Raw genomic sequence first — 24,203 nt, 5'->3', positions numbered from 1 at the left:
GTGTGCGTGAGGGTTGCTGCGGCGGGCGGCGGCAGCGGGTCTCCCCGGCGGGCTGTCAGCGCTGCCCGCGAGGAGGCGGGGAAGGGACGGAAGGGAAGGGAGGAGGCGAGGGAAGGCGGTGGCAGGGCGGCTCTCCCTGCCCCGTCACAAGGTGAGCCCCGCTCGCCAGGCGCACAGAGGCAGTGGGAGCGCCGCGGGGCCCTTTCCCTGACCTGCCGAGCGGCTTCGCCCAGCCCCGGAGAGCGGCCGGTAGCGCCTCGGCGGGGCGCCGCCGCCACTCGCTCCCCGGCGGCGCGGGGAGCCCAGCGCGGGCTGCAGCGGCGGCTCGGCGCGGAGCAGCTCCGGCACTTTGCGATGGGCTGGCGGCAGCGGCGGCCGGACAGCAGCGGCGGCCGACGCGGGGCTCGCAGCTAAGGGGCGAGGAGGAGGGACCATGGCAGCATCCAGTAACTCCAGTCTGTCCGGCTCCTCGGTTTCCTCCGGTAAGTTTCTCCGGAGGGCGCCGCGTTTCTCCCCTCCCTCCATTTTATCAGGGAGCTACCTGTCTGCAGAGATTCTCGCTGTCCCGCTCGCCCCTGCCCGGGGTCCCGACAGCCGGGAAGGTAGAGGCGACGTGGGGCCCGGCTTGCCTCCCCGCTGTGCCTTTGTGTGGGGCGGGAGCTAGGGGACCCCCTCTCCGGGAAAGCAGCATCCCTCCTGGGTCGGGAAGGGGCGCGCCCGCGGCTCCGCGGCCGGCACGTTACTGGGAGCACCCGCCTCGAGAGTTGAGTGGCTGAGGATATTAAGAGCCCACTTCGCCCTGCTTGCGGGTGTCCTCTGCGCGGTCCCCACGGAGCAGAACCGGCTCCGCATCGCTCCTTGGCGCGGGGTCCTGCGAGGACCACTAGGTTGACCCGCTAGTCAGGGGCTACCCGACGTGCCCCTTGGTGGGCATCGTGGCAGACGGGAGGGTTCTGATACTGAGGTGCCATATTACTGCAGTACTGGGAACGATGAAATTCCCTGTCCGGGCACATAAATGCTCCAGGTGAAAAACCGCCCCACGGTTTCTGCTGCGGGGGCCGTGCGCGGGTTGAGAAGCTTGTGCCACCTCTGGGTTTTGGGATGCTGTGATGGGAGGTAGTGTGGGGCGTCTTGCTGCCCCTCCGGCTCCACTGCGGACCTGCAGGAAGACAGAAAAGTTACGGTGCATTTCTAGGCAAGGCAGCCTGAAATTGAAAGCAGTGATAGAACGGTACCACCGCCTGCTGCTTAGCTCACGAGCAGTTATTTTGATATTTAAATTAGGAGAAATTGGCAGAGAGGAATACTATCCTGGCATTTTAGTGGGCTGATGGAGTAAATAGAAGGATGAACAACTTTGGGGTTCAAGGGATTTGTGACTCAGTGTTTTATTTGAGGTGCCAGATTGAGAATTTCTAAGAGTGCTTCTAAAACATAGCAATATGTGCTGTGAAAAGCAGGCAAGCTCCTTTGACTATCAATACAACTGTAGAAAAATAGAAATACATTTAAAAGGCAATGAGCAACTATGTTGTTTTGGGTTTTATTTAAAGATGGTGTATGTGACTTACATAACTTACTCTATTCTGTGTCACTGTTCCAGCATGCGGCACTTGAAGCCAGATCCAAACAAATAACTGGGTCCTAAAAGTAAATATTTATTCCAATTCTTTTAATAACAAATACAAACATTGCAAGCCCTGATTGCTTTAACTAGAAAGCACTTGAAAGTAGGCATGAGAAATTCTGCCTTGTGTTCACGTTCACAATGCAAGAGTCGCAAGACCAGAATGAAAACAAGGAAGAGACAGCTCAATATTTTCTTAGTTAAGGTACTCATTAAGGCAGTGGGATTTTCATTTTATGGATCATTTGTGTATTTTTACATCTAAGTTATGTGATGAAACCAGAAACAACCCTAAAAGCCTAGACAAGATCCTGGGTCTCTCTTCCTTGGTACTCTACCCATTAAGCTGCAGAAGCATGTTGCTCCACGCATAACTTCCTTGCTCCATGGATCTCAAGATCTTTCTTGCATACTGTTACAGTGTCTGGAGAAGGGATGCCAAGTGCACACAATTGAATCCCCTCTGGCTTTACTGAATCTAGGTTCTGGGGTCTGCCTCCAGAACTGACAGATGTCTCCTTTTCAGTCTTGGTTCAAATACCTGAACTCCAGTGAAGGGTGGGAGCTCAGGCACATCCTTGGTATGAGCAGTGGGTATTGGCTAACTCCAAATGGCCTCCTGCTCAGCAGGTGAACCTAGCACCAAACTTAACATCTAGCCAGGGAACTGAGCTTTGGGTTTTACATGCTGATACTTAAAAGTCAGGGGTTTGGGCACTTGACAGTACCCTGCGTTGTGTGAAGCCCTTAGCTACAGGCTGCAGCACTTCATGGTTTATCTTTTGTTTTGTATTTTTGCAAGGATGAGCACAGCTGAGCCTTGGCCCATGCTTGGGGCTCTTCGATGCCACAGTAATACAACTAATAAATATTGTCAAGTGCTTCATAAAATAACTGAGTGCCCTTGGCACTTACAACCTTGGAGTGGGTTTTGGTTTTGTTCCAGTGCATTCAGTCTGTATTTCTTCTATGCACATCCTAATCAAAAGTTAAATTTGCTCCAGCATGAGGAAGTTTCCAGTGTTAGGAGACACATCATATCTGACTGTGTCCAGATGTATTATGTCTGTCTGTGGTTTCAGTTCTCAGAACTCGACAAGTCTTGCAGCATATTGTTTACATAATCTAACCAAACAGTCTTGCTGTTAAATTTAATTTGGTAGAATTTATATGTATGTTTAACTTACCAATATGGTGACTTCTAAATAGTCTAAGTATTTCTATTCCACAGAAGAGTGAATGTTATAGTACCACAGTACATTTTACTAATGGAAAAGGAAGTGAAGTTTGTGGTTGATAGCGGACTACCGCATTGTAGAACTCAGCTCTATCAGTGACTTGACGCTTGGTCTTGATCAAGCTGTGTAATTTATTGCCAGATCTTTTTCCCATCTTTAAGAGCAGTTTAGCATTTGCCCATGCACAGGATAAATTTGGGTTCACTTCCTGTGCGTGAGCACAAGTTGGACTGATGGGCAGATTCTGGCCCATCTGAACATAGTGTAGTGCAAAGCATCTCCAGGTTCCTTCTGTCCACATCAAGAGTTTGGTTAGCCTCTATTGCCTGTATGGAAAGGCAGGAGTTAACTAGAATCTGTCTTAGAAGGAGTAAGAAGTTTTGTTGACTGAATGATAGTAGTGGAAATTGGAGTTTGAGTGGCAGATGGGAATTTTTATTCACTTTTTTAAAGGGATGATTTCTCTTTTACCAACCTTTCTTAAAATACTGATAGTTCTCCTACCTTAGACAGTGTCCATCTCTACTCTTCTTTACAGCTGAGTACAGATGTGTTGTAGGAACAATGTAGTCACGTTAGACCCAGGAGGGGGGTAAGTCAGCTCATGAATGCTGACTGCTGAAGCCTGAGAATGTGTTACTGCAGACAACCATTTGCAATGTGATGTTTCTGTTTCAATTCTTGCCAACTCATGTCAATGAGGAAGAAAAAGATAAACAGTTCAAATATATTTAATGTGAGGAAGCTGCACAGGAATTTTTGGTGTGTAAGTTCTGCAGCCCACTTAAGTTTCCGTAAATGTGCAAGTGGGATTTATAGTCTTTGCTTGAACTTGTGTCTATACCAGAATTTGGTTCTGTTCTGGAGCAGTCGTTTATAAGCACTACCTGCACAGTGACAAGGCACTGTGGTTAGCTGTAGCTGTTGCACAGCTAACATGCATGGAAAGCTATGACTTCAGCTATCAACTAATGGTAAAGCAAGTATTCATACTTAGGCATTTGTTGCTCCTTTACTTGTCTTTCCTTCAGAGCTTGTGTCTGAGGTCTGTGTACTCATTTCAACAGCCACTGTGAGGCTGCTAATTATAGGTTCAATAATATTAGGTGCTTGTCAAGGACTCCATCTAACAGGAGCCTATGAAGGATTTTTTTCAATAAGCTAGCATTCACTGGTAACAAAATCTACAGGAGAGCCATGGGTATTTGTATTGTATTTCTTCATATATAGCTCTCTGCTTTTGGTGATAAAATTGAAGATGCTCTGACTACCAGCGGTCGTGTTTAAAGGTGGCTAGGGGAGAAAGTTATAATGTGCTGAGGGAAGAAAGTGGTCATGATAAGCAGTTAAATTAAGTATGCTTCTTTGGACCTTGGGTAGATCTGCACAGCATATGAAGTGCTGAAATTATAATTACTTCCACTGGGAATTCCACTTTACTTTCCTGTAATCTCTTCTATAGCACATGCCCAGGTGATCTATTAGTTGTATTTCTTGCAAGAACCTAAATTTCGTTCTTCTCCCTAGATGACTGAGCCACAAGCAGCATCTTTGCTTTCTCTGCTATCCTCTGAAGAGGGCTGTACATGTTTCTAAGTTTTAGTTCATGCTGCTTTCTCCTTATAATGGACATATTCCCTTGCTGCACCTCATCTTATTATTGACCCTTATTCTCACTCATTCTGATCTTTCTTTTTTTAAACTTTTTGCTGTTGTTGTTGAAACTTTTCAGTTTTTTCCTGGCAAAGAATTCACCTCCCCTGATTCATCACTAGCTGCCTCCAGTTTCCTCCACCCAGTAGTCAAATACTGATTGTACACGACTGATGAAGTTGAGGCTCTGCTTTCTGGAATGTAAATACAGGCTTGAGTGAAAAGACCTTTGTGGCTGTCCCTGCTCTGCTTCTCTAAGGAGCTTGTTATGGAGCAGATGATCCTAAGTAAGGTCATAAAGCATGTTTTCCATGGGAAAATGAAGGGATCAGGTCCAGTCAGCATGGGTTCATGAAGGGCAGGTCCTGCTTAACCAACCTGATCTCCTACCATAAGGTGACCTGCCTGGTTGATGAAGGAAAGGCTGTGGAAGTTGTCTATTTGGATTTAAGTAAAGCATTTGACACTATCTCCCACAGTGTTCTCCTGGAGAAACTGGCTGTTCATGGCCTGGAGAGGTGGATTCTTTGCTGGACTGGAAATTGGCTGGATGGCTGAACCCAAAGAGTGGTGGTAAATATATCACATCTAGTTGGCAACCGGTCACTACTGGTGTCCCTCAGGGCTTAGTGTTCAGGCCAGTGCTGTTTAATATCTTCATTGATGATCTGGATGAGAGGATTGAGTGCATCCCCAGTAAATTTGTGGATGATGCCAAGTTGGCTGGGAGTGTTGATCTGCTGAAGGAAGGGGAGTCTCTGCAGGAGGATCTGGACAGGCTGGATCGAAGGGCTGTGGCCAGTGGTATAAGATTCAACAAGGCAAAGTGCTGGGTCCTGTATTTGGACCACAATAATCCAATGCAATGCTCCAGGCTTAGGGAAGAGTGAAAAGGTGCTTGGTGGAAAAGGGCCTGGGGGTGCTAACTGACGACTGCTGAATACAAACCAGCTTGTGCCCAGGCAATCGAGAAGACTAAGAGCATCCTAGCCTGTATTAGCAATAGTGTGGCCAGCAGGGCTAGGGCAGTGATCATCCCCCAGTACTCAGAATGGGTGAGGTTGCACCTCGAATCCTGTGTTCAGTTTTGGGCCCCTTGCTACAAGAAAGGCATTGAGATGCTGGAGCAGGTCCATAGAAATGCAATGGATCTGATGAAGGGTCTGGAGAACAACTGTGATGAGGAAGGACTGAGGGAACTGGGGTTGTTTAAGCTGGAGAAGAGAAGGCTCATTATATGCTATAACTACCTGAAAGGAGGGTGTAGAGAGATGTGGGTTGGTCTCCTGAGTTACAAGTGATGAGACAAGAGGTGATGGCTTCAAGCTGCACCAGGGGAGGTTTAGCCTGAATATTAGGAAAAATTTATTCGTGGAGAGGGTGATCAGGCATTGGAACAGGCTGCCCAGGGAAGTGGTGGAATTGCCATCCCTGGAAGTGTTCAAAAACTGTAGATGCAGCCCTCAGTGACTTGTTTAGTGATGGTCTTGGCAGTCCTGGGGTAATGGTTGGACTAGACTATCTTAAACATCTTTTACAACCTAGTTTATTCTATGATTCTATGAAAAAAACCCCAGTATGCTTCCCTGCTGGGCTCCATGCAGCAATATTCCTAGGCATCGAACATCTCTGCCTCTGCACAGTTGTGCCATCTAAAGCCAGTATGAAGTGGCCAAAACTTCTGTGCTGTGGGAGTGATAACACTAGGACAGTTTGGATGAAGACCCAAGGCAAAAGTGTAAATGTGTGTGCCAGTACCCTCTATCTTGTGTGCTCTACAAGCTGCAGAGATAAATTTGCAGGTTTTAGGCTGAAAGGGATAGCTCTGCACGTTTTTGCTTCCCATCTGAACTGGTGGTTCTGCACGTGCTGTGTGCATTTCAAGTAATACCTGTTATTAGACCAGATGATAGATTTGGAATGCATAGGCAATTTCTGCTACAGGCCTGGAGGAGGATCTGTGTGTCTTGTCAAGGTATTTTTCCTTTTCAGCTGTGTCTGCTGCTCTAATAAGATACTGCTTCTCCCCACATTCTCTTGCTTTTGTAAACTCAGATACCTGAGTAGTGGTACTCTATAGCAGTGCAGGAGACTGCTCTAAATTCATTTAAATAAATCACCAGTTATTGATGATTATTTATTTTTAATTGAAAATCAAAGCCTGTTTTTCTGTCCTGAAGCTCAGGGGAAAAGGCCTTTAAGTATCATTGAAGCAGTGATCCTCATTTAAATAAGAATGAAGTTTATGGCTAAAAAACTAATTCCTGTAATAAATTGAAAGGCAACAAAGTGTTGGGGTTTTTTTTAATTAAATGAACAAAGACATCTTGTTTATGTTGTTTAAAGGCAGCATAATTCTCATCTACATGTTTTCACACACACTCTGTATTTCAAGAAGAATAAAAAAATGCTTACTGAGGGAAGAAGAAAAATCTTTGATGGTTCCAGTAACTTAACAAGGTCAAAATAAAATATTAAAGGCTCATGACTCTCTAGGGGTCACGAAGGTGCCATGATGTGAAATAGGCAGATGTATTGTAAAAATGAAAGTCAACATAGGCTGATTTTAATTAAGATGCAAGCAAGTGAAAAGAAATGAAATTACTATTGTACACAGATTCAGAGAGATCCTAATTGGGGAAAAGATTAGTAAATGAAAATAGATGTTTATTCTCAATGATTTAATAGAAATAGTGGTATGAAAATGGCACATGAAAGCTCTTTAAATAATGCTGCCATTATGTTGATAAGGTGCTACTTTTGATTTTTTTAAAGAGCAATAAGAGTTCTTTTTGTTTCTGTTCCTCATGCCAAGCTTCTGTTCTTGGTGTAAATTAAAGCTGAAGTCCTTTGTACTTAGTGATTCTAAAGAACTTGCCATTCTTATTAAAAATAATAAAAATTCAAAAGGGAAAAAGGCCAACGTACCCCATTCTGATGTAGTGATTGGTTCAACAGTTAGTTACTAAATGTGTAGCCTGTGATTACTGAGAATAAAACATCCTGGAAACTGGTACAATGCAAGTCTGCTTCACTATTTAGCTTATATGGGTACTCTGTAAAGCAAGTGTCTTCTTATTCTTGCAGATCAGCTTGTCTCAAAGACATATGTGGAGGATCAGACAAACAGTCTTTCATGCTGTCATGATGATGACCTTTCTGGGTACCAGTTCAACTGGCAAGTTCTTGCCTTCTGTCTGATGGTTCTAAGGAGGCTTAGATATGCCAAATGCTCGGCATTTGTAGGCAGAAATAATTTAGTGAGTGTTGTGTACAGTCCTCTTGTATGCCTATGCTTATAGTGTTTTACATCTTTTAGATGATGATAATTTGGCTATTGTGGTACATAGGTAAGTCTTAAACCTGGTGTTTTAGGCAAAAAATGTTGTGTTGGGTGTTTTTTTTAAGTTGCTTTATGTGCATACCTTTGGCTAAAGAGCAACAGTGGGTGGATTCGCCTCACTTGCAACATTGAGTGCTGGCAGAAGGTGTTCCCATGCTGGGGAGCCAGTCTGTTGTCCCTTGCTCTTCTTTTCTACAAAAAGAAGAGACACTTAGGAGATTAAATATTTGGAGAACTGTATGTTAAGGAATGGCACATTAATATTGCATGGAAAAGCTTTTGTTATAGGGAAATGCAGCAGGATTTATACAAGAAGCCATAAATCCTTAGTTCTGTATATATCGCATTCTTTACAGGTGTAGTCATAGTTTGTCTAAGAATTATATACAGTAGCTAGTGTAAATGTGTAGTTTTAACTGCGATGAATAATTACCCATTCTTTCTGTCTCTTTCTGACCTTTGATTACGAGAATGTAAATTTGAATTTTACATTTGGAGGTGGTTATTACCAACTATGAATCATGAGCAATTCAGCAATAATAGTTTCACCACCCTGTTTTACTCAGCAATAATCCAAATCCCAGGGCTGGAGGGTGAGTGTATCCTGGTAGAAGGAAACTGATGTTGCAATAGTGTCCTCGCAACATAAACGTGCTTTAAAGTTTGCTGAGGAATAGGTTGAAACTTGACACCACAGGCTGATGCGTTTGGTAAGGTAAGGAGAGATTAAAGGGTTTTTTAAATTCAGAAGAATGTGCAAGTGTCGCACGCCTTGCTTCTGGTGTTATTGATCAATAATATTGATCCAGGTCATCACAAAAGAATTAGTTCAGTAAATAAGACATCTGTTCTGAGAATATCTTCATCAGGCAGACCTATTCCTCCGAGACAAGGTGTCTCCAATACGGTATTATTACTGACAGAGTAGAAAGTACTAGGTGGGCCCTTAGTTATCATCAGTAAATCATGTGTCACCTGCTGCGACCTGTGTGTCATGTCACATTTCTCAACTTCTTCTCACAGGCTTGTCATGTAGCTGTTCCTCTCCTTTCTCCTCACCTTTGTGTTGGCAGTTGCCCTGGTTTCAGCTCTAACAGTTAATTTTTTCCTCCTTCCTAGTAGCTGCTGATGCTTTGTTTTGGCTTTAGTCTGAGAACAATGCTGATAACATACCGATGTTTTAATTGTTGCTCAGTAGTGCTTACCCTGGTCAAGGGCTTTTCAGTCCCTCATACTCTGCCAGTGAGGAGGGGAACAAGAAGCTGGGAAGAAGCAGAGACAAGACACTCTACCCAAACTAGCCAAAGGGGTATTCTATGCCACAGCATGTCATGCCCAGTATATAAACTACGGGGAGTTACCCAGAAGGGACAGATCGCTGCTTGGGTTGGGCTGGGTATCAGTCGACAGGTGGTGAGCAATTGCATTGTGCATCACTTGTGTTTACTGGGGTTTTTTCTTCCCCCTTTTAGTTTTTTTATTATCTCCCCTTGTTATTTCCTTTATCATTATTATTGTTATTAGTAGTAGTAGTAGCTTTATATTATACTTGAGTTGTTGGATTGTTCTTATCTCAACCTGTGGGGTTTACATTCTTCAGTTCTTCTCCACATCCTATCTGGAGGAGGGGGAAAGGAGAGGTGGGTGTGAGCGAACAGCCTTGTGGTTCTGAGTTACAACTGGACTTAAATCATGACAGCTGTTTTAAACATTGCTTGTAGCTTTTAGAAAACCCAACCTGTTATGAGGTGAATTTGTGGTGGTACACTTTTTATTTCATCAAAGAAGAAAATTGAATGTTAGAAAGAATGAGGACCTCTGTTTGTAAATGAGGTTCAGTTGTTGAACAGATGTTTAATTGCTAAAAATTTGTCTTATCTTGACAGACCAGTTGGTTAAATGTTTGGCTTCATGTTATGGCAAGGAAAACAAATGGCAAGTACGCATCATGTACCGGCATACTGGGCATAACCACTGCAAAGGCAGGCAGAAAAGTTCCTGGGAGAAGATGGTTCTTCTGCTCCAGCAACATGTAGTGTGCCAGAGGGCCTGTTCTGTGTTCATAAGCAGAAAAAGTCCAACAGCTTTTTCAGCATTAAGTTTGCCATGACATGGAGTATCTGTTGTGGTATTTTTCTGCTGCATGAAGCTGCACTGATTATGCCTTAATTCCCCAATAAATTATGTCAAAGTGCCCAAAGGAAAGAGAGGATGAGGGTATTGTGAGAGACCTAGACAGATTCTCCATTTCCAGCTTTTCCAGGGCATCTGTATGGTTTCTGTTAAAGGCAGTAGTATTTTTTTTTGTGTCTGAACCCTACCTTTGTGTGCAGGTAACACTGTACTATTTCTGCATATTACACAGTGTGGTGGTCCCACAGAGAGTGGCTCTATTGTGTATGAGCATCTGTGGCTTAATAGTGAAGCATACCATATTCTGGCCAGGAGTTTAGGGTTAGTTACTTCCTAGAACATAGACATACAGAAACTGGATCTTGTTGGCATGGAAAATAAGGAATGCTAGTGGCTGATGCAAGCTGTTAGCATGTTTTTTACAGGAGGAAGATCATATAATCATATAATAGCTAGGGTTGGAAAGGACCCCAAGATCATCTAGTTCCAACCCCCCTGCCATGGGCCGGGACACCTCACACTAAACCATGTCACTCAAGGCTTCATCCAACCTGGCCTTGAACACTGCCAGGGATGGAGCATTCACTACTTCCCTGGGCAACCCATTCCAGTACCTCACCACCCTAACAGTAAGGAATTTTTTCCTTATATCCAATCTAAACCTCTGCTGTTTAAGTTTCAACCCGTTACCCCTTGTCCTATTAATACAGTCCCTAATGAATAGTCCCTCTCCAGCATCCCTGTAGGCCCCCTTCAGATACTGGAATGCTGCTATGAGGTCTCCATGCAGCCTTCTCTTCTCTAGGCTGAACAGCCCCAACTTTCTCAGCCTGTCTTCATATGGGAGATGCTCCAGTCCCCTGATCATCCTTGTGGCCCTCCTCTGGACTTGTTCCAACAGTTCCATCCACTGCTGTTAAAACACAATGATATCACTTCTGTCTGAAGTTCCTGAGCCATATGTAGGCTGAAAAGCTGGTGAAATATATATGCTATATGCTTGCTGTGTCCTTTTACACTTTAGGTATCCACTGATAGTCACTGTGTGAGATAATCTACCAATTTGATCTGTCTTTGCTGTACTTACTGGTACAGCTGGCAGAGTTACTGCTGAGGCAGCACACTATGACTGATAGGTCCTGCTTTCTGTAACCAAGAGCTTCTGAAAGAGAGGAGAAATTTGGGGTTGGTTTGAAATATGGGATGTTGACATTCTGTGTTGCAGGTTAAAAACAAAACCAAAACCCACACCTATGTTGCAAGGAGACCTGATAGGAAAATCTTACTAATAGCGTGCTGTATAGCACAGTGTATAGATTTGTCTCAAATCCTCATTCTTCCTTTGATGGAAAAGTTTCTTCTCTTTTGCTTTATGGACATCTGACCCAGCTTGATTTGTTACCTGGCTACAGCTGGATCGCAGTTCATTTTTTTTATTCCAGTATTAAGGCTAGCCATTAATGAACTTTTAAGAGCTAGACCACAGTTTTTCTTATAAGGTTCCTCAAATTTCCAAGATTTAGGGGTTTACAAAAAGCTGAATGTTGCCATCAAACTTGTGTAATGCACAGAAGTGTCATAAACCTGATTTAATTATTTGCAAAAGATTTTTTTTTAAATGCAACACCCTTTATCAGTGCAAGATATTAATGCCTGACCCTTCAAGCTGCTTGGTACCTTCTGTTCCCAATGCATTGAGGTAGTAAATCAACAGCTTGCAGGACTGAGCAGTTGCTTGTCTGAGTGTTTTTATTCAGTTTCCATTAAAGCAACATCTGCTGTTAGGATGGGGCAAATTATGATAGGCTACATAGTAAACCTCTCCTCCTCCAAGTACTGATATATAACGTATTTAATATTCAGTCTATTTACATAATTCATATATATACATATGAGAATATATATATATAAAATTTTCAAATCATTGCTGAAATTTCCAAGGATTATGTACAAGTCTTAAATTATACCTAATTTGTATAAATGCCTGCTTCTGGAGAGAGCATACTTTTCATAACTCCTGCCAGGCAAAGCATGATGATGGACAGCTTTTAGCATCATGCTGTGATAGCTCTGTATTTGTTTTATTTTGCAATCTGAATCATGTAGTTAGATGGCTTTATGTTGATGAACTTATTTACTGAAAGAATATTAAACCCTTTGATGTATTAACAAAACTGGAAAGACAAATTTTGGTTCTAAGATTCCTCATGCTCATTTGTGTCTAACATATTCGTGTATGTTGGAAATTTTGCTTAAGTTTAGAGAATAATGGTAAATAATGACTTAAATAGAACTGGCTGTCATGGATGAAACTTAAGTGCTCCTGAGTGAATGCTTGAGGCTGGGAGACAATGTAAGCTATGGAAATAGTGATTGACAGGCGTGCTTTTTCTCCTCTTCCATTATGACACTAAAAACAGCATTAAATAGGTAAATCATCAAGAAATAAAACAGATGAACTGGAGAATGGAAGTAAGTAGATGTCAGATTGATAAGAATTTACAAAATTATGTAGACAAGAAAAAGAGATGTTTTTATTCAGGTTATGTAATGGGAAGAATGCAGGATCCTGAACTCTATTTACAAAGTAGGTTGCAGTATCAGACTGTTATTTAATAGAGGGAGAATTTGATAGGGTTTTTAATGCTGAACCTCTGGTCATTTTGGTAGTAGGTGAATATGTCTAAGCATGTGAGAGAGAAAAGCCTAAGGTCTGATACAAAATGTTGACTGTTGGACTCATCTGGTGTTTCTGAGTGAGTGCACAAGCAGGGGAGCTCTAAGGCATACCTGAAAGCATCAGTCACTGTCCATGAAAAATTAGGTAATAACTGTATTTGCTCCTATTGAACCAACAGTTGGCTGTCAAAGTGAAGTATCCTTATGCTGCAGTAGCATTTTAGGGACACACATGATACAGTATGATTTCTAGAATAGGAGGTTTCAGGGGTTTATGGAACTCTGAGAGCTGCGTTTCCATCGACACAGTGCCTGGAGTGACCACTGTGGTGCCTTTCCATATTACTCAACTCCAGTCTGAGTGATTTCTCTTGCAATTTGAAAGAATATTGTGAATGTAACACAAAGATGTTCTCTGGGCATGCTGTTGGGTAGCATTGCTGGATAGTGTGCTATTGTGCATTGGTAAACAGGTGTTTTATTTCCTTTCTGAAGTGATGGATTAGTTCATTCAATAAGCCCTGGGAAAGAAAACCTAAGAAATTTCCTCTGAAATCCATTAAATTGCCTTATACCATTGATTTTAAAAATAAACCTAGAAAAATTAAGTGCAAAACCAAAGAGTTAAGTGCATTATTTTTAATGATTAATGTAACAGTAAATCTTTTAGCACTGACAGCTTAAGAAATCAACATATACTTTGTGGTTTAATCTTGAAATACAAAATTCGGCAGATGTTCTTAGGTTATATGTGGGCTTTTTTGCTCATAAAAATTAAAAAAAAAACACAAAACAACCAAAGTCTAAGGAGCTACAATGGAAAAAAAAAGTTCAGGTGTGGAAATATTATGGAATAGTTATTCTGGAACAGCTATTCCTGAACACTGTTAAGTTATAGTAATATATATCACTGACCTGAAAGGTGTAGAAATATAGCATTAATTGTACTCATTTGTCAAGTGATGCTAAGCTCTTCTTTCCTTTCTGCTTGATGTATTCTTGAAAGCTCATTTATCCTTTTTTTTTGGAGACATAATGCATTCTTGACATCAGAAACTGTTGTGTTTCAACCCTTCATACTCCACAGTGGGTGCCAGAAAGGACTGTCATGGTTTAACCTCAGCCAGTAGCTAAGTACCACATAGCCTCACACTCACTTTGTGTGGCCTCCCCAGGTGGGATGGGAAGACGATCGGAAGAAGATAAAAGCCAAGGGTTGAGATAAGAACAGTTTAATAATTCAATTGAAATAAAATATAATAATAATAGAAATAATAACAGTAGCAATAATAAGAATGATAATAATAGGAAAAAAGAGAGAAGGAGGAATAAAATTCAGGAAACACAAGTGATGCACAATACAATTGCTCACTGTGCACTGACTGATACCCAGCCTGACCCAAGCAGTGATTGGTCCCTTCTGGATGACTCCCTGCAGTTTGAACACTAATCATGACACGCTGTGGTATGGAATACTGCTTTAGCTAGTCTGGATCAGGTGTTCTGGCTCTGCTTCCTCCCAGCTTCTTGTGCCCCTCCTCACTGGCAGGGCACGAGACTGAAAAAGCCCTTGATTTAGAGTAAGCACTACTGAGCAACACTACTTCACAATCGGTGTGTTATCAACATTATTCTCATACTAAATCCAGAACATGGCACTGTGCCAGCTACTAGGAAGAAAATTAACTGTATCCCAGCTAAAGCCAGGACAGGAACTTAAACCTGAACCCACCATTTTCAAGGTTTTTTCCTTCTTGTATGTAGTTTGTGTTGTTTAGGAGGAGCTGATCCCATGATGATTAAATTGTAAAAGGGTAAACCAACATGAAGACAAAGATGATTCATTTCTAAACTTTGCTAAACAGAACAGGTTGTTATTAGTTAGAAGCATTCATCTCACGCATGTAAGAGGTGCAGTCAGGTCTGGAGGTCTACTTTGCTGAATGTTGTTGAACAGGATATTATAATTACTGTTGTTCATTTCTGCTGACATACATTTATAGAGAGATTGCGTGGAAAGGCCACAGGGAGGTTGGTAACTGTATTAATACAGAATAATTGGCAGCTTGAGCCCCAAAAATCTCATAACTTGAAGAATGCTAGAGCATGAGTGAATGTAAAATACAGTCAAGACGGTGAAGAATTGGCACACTGCTATTAATTACGTGTATCAAAACATGTATTTTCAAGAAAATAACAGGAACAAGAATGTTTAGGAAAATAGCAGGAATTTGCCTCCCACCCCCTAAGAACTGTTTCTCCTTTAATTCTGTTAACTTAGAGAGAAGAGGCACATTGTCTTCAAGGAATTGCTGCAGAGGGCTTTGGCTCATGAAAGCCTTTTCTGTCTTGTATTTGTTTCAGACCTTTTGATCTCTTTTGGTTTGATGAGTATGTGTCATCACCTGGTATTACAGTTGCTTCCTCTTGCTCAGATATGACAGTAATAAATATATTCACTGAAAAGTGCAATTTCAAATGTATGTTATTCACAGTTTCTGGCAAGTACTGCAGCCTAAATGGGGCAAATGAGGGGGAGTCTGGTTCAGGTGGATTTTTTTTTTAAACTAATTGATCTGTCTTATCAATATGCATAATAAGCTTATCGAAACAGACTTTTCAAAAATTAAGGAAGAAAAAATTCAATATGGAATGATTGTGAGTGTAATTTACTTTCACTTTACAGGAAAAGGCTTGCAGCTTCACTTCTTAAGCAGCTTTAGAAAACTACACATTGACTCCTGGCAGTAGTGTATTGATTGAAAGCATCCAGAGTGCCTAGAAAACATAAGTGTACACAATTTCATCTGAAAGACATGTGTTTTATAGAAAGAAAGTCCATCACTCTCTAGGATTTGAAAGAAGTATGTTGATTTCAAAAGTACGGGATATACTATAATATATATTAAAGAGCTTAATAATAGCATGATTTAAAAAAAAAAATCTCTAAATACTTAACTAATCTTCACAGCATCTGTTTAATAAATGGGAAGAAATTAGGCAGAAAAATGGGACAACTCAGCTTCTACCAGGGACTAAAATTAAAATCGACATGGACTAAAAGGAAAAGATGTTTCCGGAAGCATTCTCAGTTCACTGGGGAATGAATTGAGGTGCCCCCTGGACCTCAGTGGGAACTTTGCCCCATATAAGAAATATACTTAGGATTTTTTATTTTTTTCCCCCTTAGTATTGTTTACCTTATTTTTGTTTTATATAATAGTGTGTCACAAAGTTGTCTTACGCATTTCTGGTTATTTTTGTAAAAACAGTTTAGGACATGCTTTGTCTCAGTAAAATTTGTATTTTTGTTTTTTCCTCCTTTCTCATATATATACACTCCCTTCCTCCAAATGTAAAGCTTTGCTATGCTTAGGCTTGTGATTAGGCAGGCTTACAATTAAACCACTTAAGTAACGACAAGTAATGTCAATGATATGAACAGTCTTATCCTGGATTTGTGTTCTGACAGTTTCTTAGTCTTACACTGACTTTCCCCATCCCCGATGATCAGACTGTTCCCTAGTAAACATTTCAGAACAGATTTATTCACTGCTATGTACTTGAAGAAGTTGGTGCTGTTCATTTCTGGGATTTCAAATGAGCACCATTTGGAACAGCAGCTGCTGAGGTAACAATTTGGACGTGTCCCCCGCCACCCTTGAAAGGAGAAGCATCGTGGGCGCACAAAATCTTCCAAAGTATCAGCGACATGCAAGTCTGAAAGCATTTGCATATTTTATTTTAACAGATTTTTTCCCACCATGAATATGTTTTTGTTGCTTGCAGATACTGAGTCTGACTGTGTGATATCAAGCAGGAATGACTGGGGGATTTTTTGTCTATCTAAGCCTCCTGTAAGTGCATGAGCAAGGGCATTTTCTTCCTGATTACCTGCCAGGTTGTGACAAACTTAAAGAAATACGATCTTATGGGTTAGACTCGGTCGTCAGCTAGGTTTACTGTAGCCTGTGATTTATCGGAGCCTGCAGTCCATGTAATGGGAGATGCCAGCTCTCATTTGAGGAAGCTTTACGAGAGAATGAGAAACTCGCCTTCAGGCCTGGACCAGCTTTCTGAAATACTGAGAGAGTTGTATAGTGAGGCTATTACTTGAAGCCAAACCAGATTTTAGCCTAGTCTGTCTTCATCTCGCTCCCACTGCTCCTCCAAAACAGGCAAAACTCCACCCTTCTGCCTAGTAAACATTCTGGTCTTTGTAATCCTAAGGAGCCAAACCTTGGGGAAATTTAGCTGGGTCCCACCATCAGAGAATCTGGCTTTAAGTTTTCTGTGAGAACTTAAATTCTAGAGCTAGTTGACCTATCAGAGCAGTGTAAAGTTCCCATTAGTGCAAATAGGAATCAAAACAAATGTGCTACTAAATGTCCAAATCTATAGTATTTACTGTTGTGCTTATATTGTCAGGGATAATTTTTCTTTCGACAGGCCTAGTAAGAGGAAAATGGAAATCAGCCTTACAATGGTACAAGTAGGAGGAGGCTACATCTTACCGTTAGCATAACTTTCTTATAACATCTTGCTGATTCTGGTTCTTGCTTTCCCTGCCTTTGGAAACAGTAGAATAAATGTAACAGAAGGTAGGTGAGCTGAAAAAGTATGAATGGGAACAAACAATATTCCTTTAAGGTGACTGTGGACATTACATTTTCCCTGTTCTTGGTCACTTTGCAAGATGTTTGCATGTGCTGGGCAGCTGGCTAAAGCATGCTCCCAGAACAGTGGCCTGAGCATGTTTGTGTAGGAAGAGTTGTACAGAGCTGGTCACAAGCTTAGCTATAGCCCCCTGTCTTCCTCCCACCTGCGACCAACATCAAGTCTCCTGCTGAGGAGAGAGTGTAAGAACAGGACAAATATGTGGCCAAATGCAGAATATTCTGTTGGCATCCAGAGATCTGTGGCTTGGGAACTTCCTGAAATGAAGAGCTGGACTCTGAATTTAACAGCTTCTTCTATTTAACGTCATGAACTTGGTTAGTTGTTCTGTGGTTCCTCTGTAAACTCGACCATCTTGTTTCAAAGAGCTCCAGAGTTTGAATGTGTTATGCAAAAAAAAAAACAAACCACCTTTTTCACTTGCTTTCTAGTTTAATTTCATGCACCCTACCTCTGTTATTGGAAGAAATAGAGAATATTAGTTTTTTATACATGTGTGAAACCTTAAGTGGCATAGAGCCCTTCATCACAGTATCAGTCAACTCTTTTCCAACCTGAAGAGTTGCAGAGATGCTGTTGCTTTGCCAATGTTTGTATGGGATACCCAACATATCTTTGGTCATCCACATTATCTCCTATTACTCTTTTCCAGTCTTAGTGTACTCTTATAAAAACAGACGAGAAATGAAAGCAGTCATCCGGGGATCGATGCATCTTATACTTACTGCACTGAAATTCGAGTGTTCTTATTTTGTTCTCTGTTACTTAATTCTGCTTTTCTTCGTGGTATTTTCAGGCTTTTATGAAAGCTGTGTTCACTTGCCTGATACAACATTATCATGTGTCTGCTGATATTGTTCTCTTTAATAGTTTCTACCAATTTGCCCAGTGCAGATGTCAGGCTATCTGAAATTTCTTGGCTTTCCCTTGGGGCCGTTTATAAAGCTGGCATGATGTTAGCTATTTTGCAGTCCTCTGATACCGAGGCAGCTTTAAAAGAGTCAGTCATGCTGCTTTTTCATCTATGAGCTCTTTAAGAACACTTTTATAAATATCATCTGATCTGTACAAATTGTCATTGTTCAGATGTTCATTCTGCAGCTTTGTCCACTGAAACCTGTTTGAAATGGATGATCCAAGCAGTCCCTCATAAAGAAATGTACTGATGTGGCAGCTTCTCCAGCCTCTAGGTTCTTTGTATGCAGAGCTCAAAATACTGGATTATTTTCTGCTGTAAGTGCTGCTTTTATCCCTTGATCATCTATAAGCCAGATTGGCAGGCTTTGCATCTGTACATGAAAAAGGGGTTGTTAATTCTTATGTCTTCTGCTAGTCATTTCTCAGGCTGTCTTTTGGCTTGCCTTATTGTGGTTTGAGTTTCCTTTAGTTTCGGTTTTAGTTATTTATATACTTAACCTGCAGTAGCTCCTGAGTCTTTCTACTTCCTTCATTTAGACATGACTCCAGCTTTCAGAAGGATGTTGCCTTGCTTCTGATAACCTCTTGCACCCTGCTGTTCAACTGTGCTTCCTCTTCCACTTTCTTAAATCTTTTTTTGCTATGTGGCATGTATTTGCTCTCAGCCCCCAGTGTGGTATCTCTATTTACCATACTGCCTGGGAAGGTTTAACTCTCTTAGCTTCCCCATTTAGCTAGCTTCCTTTTAGCAAGATTTAATGTATCCTCCAGGGTGACTTAAAAATCAGATTTTGAAGGTTTTATCAGTCCTGTCAAAATTTCCTAGTATGTGTATCAACACTACCTACAGTTACAAACCCATTAAAAATGTCCAAACTGTAAAAACTATGTGTGAACGTGTAAGCACGTGTGTCTGCTCATTGCAGATAGGGAGCAGATAATCATTCTTGACAGGAAGAATAATTCTAAGTGTAGAACCTAAGCAGTCAAAGCTGTTTTTTGTTTGTTTTTATCAGGCTCTAAGCTAGCAGAAACTGTCCCTTCAGCTGCAATGCCACCATCTCCAGCCTCTGTAACTGCCTGGGAGCCAGCCAAGCTGCCTTTGCACCCAAGGAGTGTGGAAAGTGAGATCTCAAGGGTTTGAGCTATTGTGGTTTAGAGTTTGCATCTAGATGATTTAACAAGATAACTTATACAATTAGACACATTTTTTTTAAGAGGCAAAGTAGGCAAACTTTATTCCTGGAAGAAGCTGGAGCACTCCACTAAAATTGCCTGTCTGTGTCACAGCCAACTGTGATAGATCCAGTTGAGGAGTCAGTAAGTGTTAATGAAGGGTCTTAATAAGTGTGGACTGATGTGGTCTAAACAAGCTTAGTAAAGTCCTGTCACTCAGCTGTGGTATTGTTTTTAATGAAAAAGCTTTTTAGTCAGAAAATGTAAGGGTAATTGGATTGCATCATAGGGCATCACTGACACTGCTGCTCAAAGGGAATTAAAACTGAGTGGGATTGGTGATTTTTAAATATTGTAATAAAAGATGGTAAAAGAATTTTAGAGAAGATGAAACAGCGAACAGGCATTTAGATCAAAATGATGCAGTTTTTTGAATTTAATAGAGTCAGTATACATATACATGTACACAAAAGCTGTCATATTACCCAGCCATTAATCTTGATCTGACCTGTTCCAGGCAAGAAGAATTGTGCTCCGAGAACTTTTTTTATTTAAACTTCAAACATCAGCTCTTTTTATGATAATACAATATTTGTCTGTGCTGTCTTTCTGAACCTTCTTCTATGTGTTTGAAATTTACACCATTGAGCTTTATCTGAAAGCGAATTTATTTTTAGACCTTGCAAAGGAACAGTTCAGCTGCATGAGTAAGATGCAAAGACTGAACAGCCTGGAAATACCCAATCTGAGGAGCATCTCTTCTTGGCTGGTCACATTTGATTTCAGTTTGCCCATGACATGAACAGGTACAGGGTGTGTGCCAAAGTCCTGGCTTGGTTTCAGGTTGTTTATAGTTTATTAATATTTTTAATATGAGTTTTAAGGTGAGTGGCTCTGTGTTAATTGGCTAAGGGAAAGCTCGCACTGAAATCTGTTCCTGTTAATGGCTAGGGAGCTCTGTTCCCAGAAGCAGCAGAGGCGCCACCCCAGAGGCTTTCGTCTGACTGGGATTATGTGTTCTCACCTCTCCCTTTCCTAAGGCATATCCCTGGGGAGTATGTGCCTCCTGAGTGCACCTGCCCCGCTTTGTGTGGCTTTCCTCTGCCTTAGCAAGCCCTGCACCCTCCCTCACCATTTCCATTGTGCTCACTGTAATCCCCAGTGCTAGAGAAGGTGTGTGGAAAAACAGAGAGAGGGTTTAATAAGCCTGATTTAGAGCAGAGTGAAGGGTGAAGAACCAGGAGGCAGCTTGAACAGACTGAATGGCTTGCTGCTGCTGGAGAGAGGGGTGTCCCAGCCTGCTGCCTGCTCCGGGTCCCTGCTTGTGCTGCCGCCACACGCAGCTCTGGCACTCATCTCGTCCTTCTGTGAGGTGGCAGCTGGCACTGTTTGAGAGACAGGGCTGAAAGAAAAGCAGAAATCTCATTCTAGCATTTGCTTAGCAAGGGTCTGCTCTCCTTATCTCAGTAGGTATCACCCCAAACCTGGATTTTTCTTTCCCTTAAAGTACATGGCATGTCAATCACTTCTTACAGCTTTGCTGTTTGAAGGTGTTCCAAAGTGCCCATGCCTTTCTCTTCGGATCCTCGTCTTGCCACCCCTCAGTCATAACTGTAAAATCTTTGGTGCCTGTCTCATTCCTTTCATGTAGGAAGCAGTGTTCATTGCAGTAACTGTACATGGCTTTTGTTAGTATCTGAGCCATTCTTACCTTTTGATAAAGCATCTTTGGATATTTTAGTTTAGCACAGCTGACCATGCTGAGAGCTTTCTGAGAAAAAAAGGACAATAATCCTGTATTGCAAGCAAAACAGAAATGGTGCTAAGGAGAGTTTATTACCAAATTACGAGAAGCCATAAAATTCCAAAATTGAGAGTCTAGGTGCACATTTTCATCAATATTAAAATGTAATTGTCAAGCATATGATGAAATGATGCTTTAGAAAAACTGAAATATAATTGCAGTTTGTGCTTACAATGTTGGAGCGTCTCTGAAACACTGTGTTTAATTACGTATGTGAGCTGGAGCTCAACTGTTTAGATGAAATGTGCTGATTGAACAGAGATAGCAATACCCTGTGCCTAAGGACTATAAGAAAAAGGGAAGAGGGGAGAAGTGTACTCATACATGAGCATTTTAGAGTCCTGTTTTGCTGTTTACATGGGAAGACTTGATTTATTTCTTCTAAGGGTGCAGTCTTTTTTCTGTAATTTTTTTCCCATTCTTTGAAACAGTGGACTGGAAACACCGATGTTCTGTGACCTATTGTATTAACTTGGGCTACTGCCAACAAAACTTTTCTGCCTGGAGAAATAGTGCCAATTTTCAGGTTCAATATTTCATCCTACCTGGGTTATAAAAAGATAGTGAATTTCTGTGCAGCTGATGGCTTGTCTTTCCTATTCAATAAAGCAGTTACTAGCAACCAGTTAATTATTAATCCTTGGATTCAAAGTTTTCTGATTGTTTTGCTTTCTTTTTTTAACCCAAACTGTCCTCTTGAGCAGCTCTAGATAAATAACATCTACAGACGATGAAATATTGCACAGCTGAAACTAAGATAACTTTAAAACCAGGTTATTTTAGGAAACAAATTCCTGTAACTTAAACACGTTCTACAGACTTTTTTATCTGTCAGTAACTCAATAAGTTTAAATTTTCAGATGCATGATCTCAAGTGACATGATAAAAAATAAGGAATATGAAATTTTTATTTACATGAAACACTTTGGTTCCATTGAATCTTGGGAAAGAGCTCGTTATACATTAAATAGGTGTGCAGGGAATTTCAGAGATGACACAGATGTTAATTTAAACTTTTTGGGAAAACAGTTTGTAAAACATAAAACTTCTAAATCTTTACAACAGGCAGTAAATGCCCATTATACTTAAATATCTGGAACCTTTTTGGTGGAACAGTAGAAAAGCTCTGGAGAGCAGTAAAAGTGGAATTGGCTCCATAGTTCAGAATATTAGATCCCTGCAAATGCTCAATAACAGATAATGAGCATAAGTGAGAAACCCAACCAAGAGTGTAAAGAGAGGCTCATTCTTGCAATGAGGTCCATATGGATAGACATTTCTGCCTTTGCAGAACATCACTTTTATCAGCAGGTCCTCACATAGTACATGGATCAACTGTCTAGAGCTGATTGCATCATCAAAATGGAGCAACAGCATGTCTCAACTGGTCGGCTAAATGTTGTGTGGTATTCTTGGATCATGAGGATAAAGCCTGTGACTACTTTGTTTTCCATAAGCTGTTTCAATAGTGTGTTTCATCCAGCTATTCTTAAAGTCTTTACTTGTTGTCTGGGATGACACAGGCATAGGCTTTGGATTGAAACCACATACTTCTAATAGGAATTTCTGGGGAAATTTCTGGTGGACAACTCGGAGGATGGGGACTAAAATAACAAATTCTGTGAATAGAGGGTCATCTGAACCCTCTTTATTCTGAACCATCTAAACCATTCAGACTACTCACTGCCATGACACCAGGTCCCAGATACATCCTATGGAGACCTCAGCTGTAATGCTCCAGGTGCTGTCCCTTTCTGTCTTCCCGTCACATATGTGCTCATATTTTTTGCTTTATCCAATGCCCTGCAGCCCTCCCTGTTTTCTTCCACCTCCTCCCAAAACTGTAAGCTTCTTCTTTCAGTACCCTCTATATTTTTGGGCTTAGTTGGGCAAAAGCCTGTCCTTTGTTAGTTTCTAGTTATACATGCACTTACTCACTGGTCAGGAACTGCATGTTTACCTGTCAGGTAAGCAGAACGGACATCTGTCCACCTGCAAAATTATGTCCCTGGTGAGGTTCTTCCCTCTAACACAGTTGGGTTGAAGCTTTTGAGTTCTCTGGGTCTTCCACTGAGTCTCTCCCTAGGTGTGTAATTTCATCAAACCTAGAGGAACTTTATGTCTTTAAGGTCTTTCACTCTTGCTAAACTGAGCGACAGTTGGGTGACAAGTTACAGTAAGTCTCACTTGCCTGTGAGAAAAGCACGGACTGTCATTTTGCAACTGGTACCGGGTTGAAACTCAACTTTCTAGAGATGTGAAACCTGGTTTATTATATCTGTATGAGTGACTGAATGTGGTCCCTTTCAGTATGATTATTTACATACACTGAAAAAAAAGGGGGATAAAATGTATTTATTAGAATTTGAAGTATGTCTGGCCAGGTTGGACAGGGGCTTGGGTGGCATGGTTTAGTGTGAGGCATTCCTGCCCATGGCAGGGGGGTTGGAACTAGGTGATCTTAAGGTCCTTTCCAACCGTAACTGTTCTATGGTTCTATGAATTAATATCAGTGTTAAACTCAGTGAATAAAACACTGAGAAACTTCATATTCCTGTGACTCTAAGTCAGAATTTTCATCTTGAGACTTACCCTAGCAATAATAAAGTATCTATCTTTTAGATAGATCAAAATTATTTATAATTTAAAGTATCTTTAAATTATATCTATTTACCAAAGTGATTGGTTGTTAAAGCCCTCCATTCATTCCCAAGAGAGTGCCAGTTTTGTGGCCAGGTCAGACACTACCAGCTGGTTTGATTGATGATGCTGATACCTTGTGTTCATGGAAGGCATTTAATCAGTCAGGAAATTAAGGCACTTCACTGCCTCAAATTCACTAGAAGGATGTGGGTTAACTGCTGCCAAAGCTTTACACCACACAGCAAGGTCAAGTTGACAGAGGAAGTTAGCAAGCATCTACTGCTGCAAAAGTTTGTAGCGGACTGCAAG

At 41.3% G+C, this 24,203-nt stretch overlaps 1 protein-coding gene across 1 annotated transcript in view; it reads left to right on the top strand.

Annotated features, from left to right (window-relative positions):
• Nucleotides 1-306: 306 nt before the first annotated feature.
• The window catches only part of CHN2 (chimerin 2), a 166,584-nt gene continuing 142,687 nt past the window's right edge, over nt 307-24,203 (top strand). The window contains exon 1 of the mRNA XM_005144437.3: nt 307-482. Within this exon, the coding sequence (XP_005144494.2) occupies nt 434-482 (49 nt within the window). The 5' untranslated portion in view covers nt 307-433. The remainder of the gene's footprint in view (nt 483-24,203) is intronic.

The sequence above is a fragment of the Melopsittacus undulatus genome, chromosome 1, assembly GCF_012275295.1.
Source record: "Melopsittacus undulatus isolate bMelUnd1 chromosome 1, bMelUnd1.mat.Z, whole genome shotgun sequence".
In the NCBI taxonomy this organism is placed as follows: Eukaryota; Metazoa; Chordata; class Aves; order Psittaciformes; family Psittaculidae; genus Melopsittacus; species Melopsittacus undulatus.
Note: the sequence above shows the minus strand (reverse complement) of the source record. Positions and strands in the feature narration are given on the sequence as shown.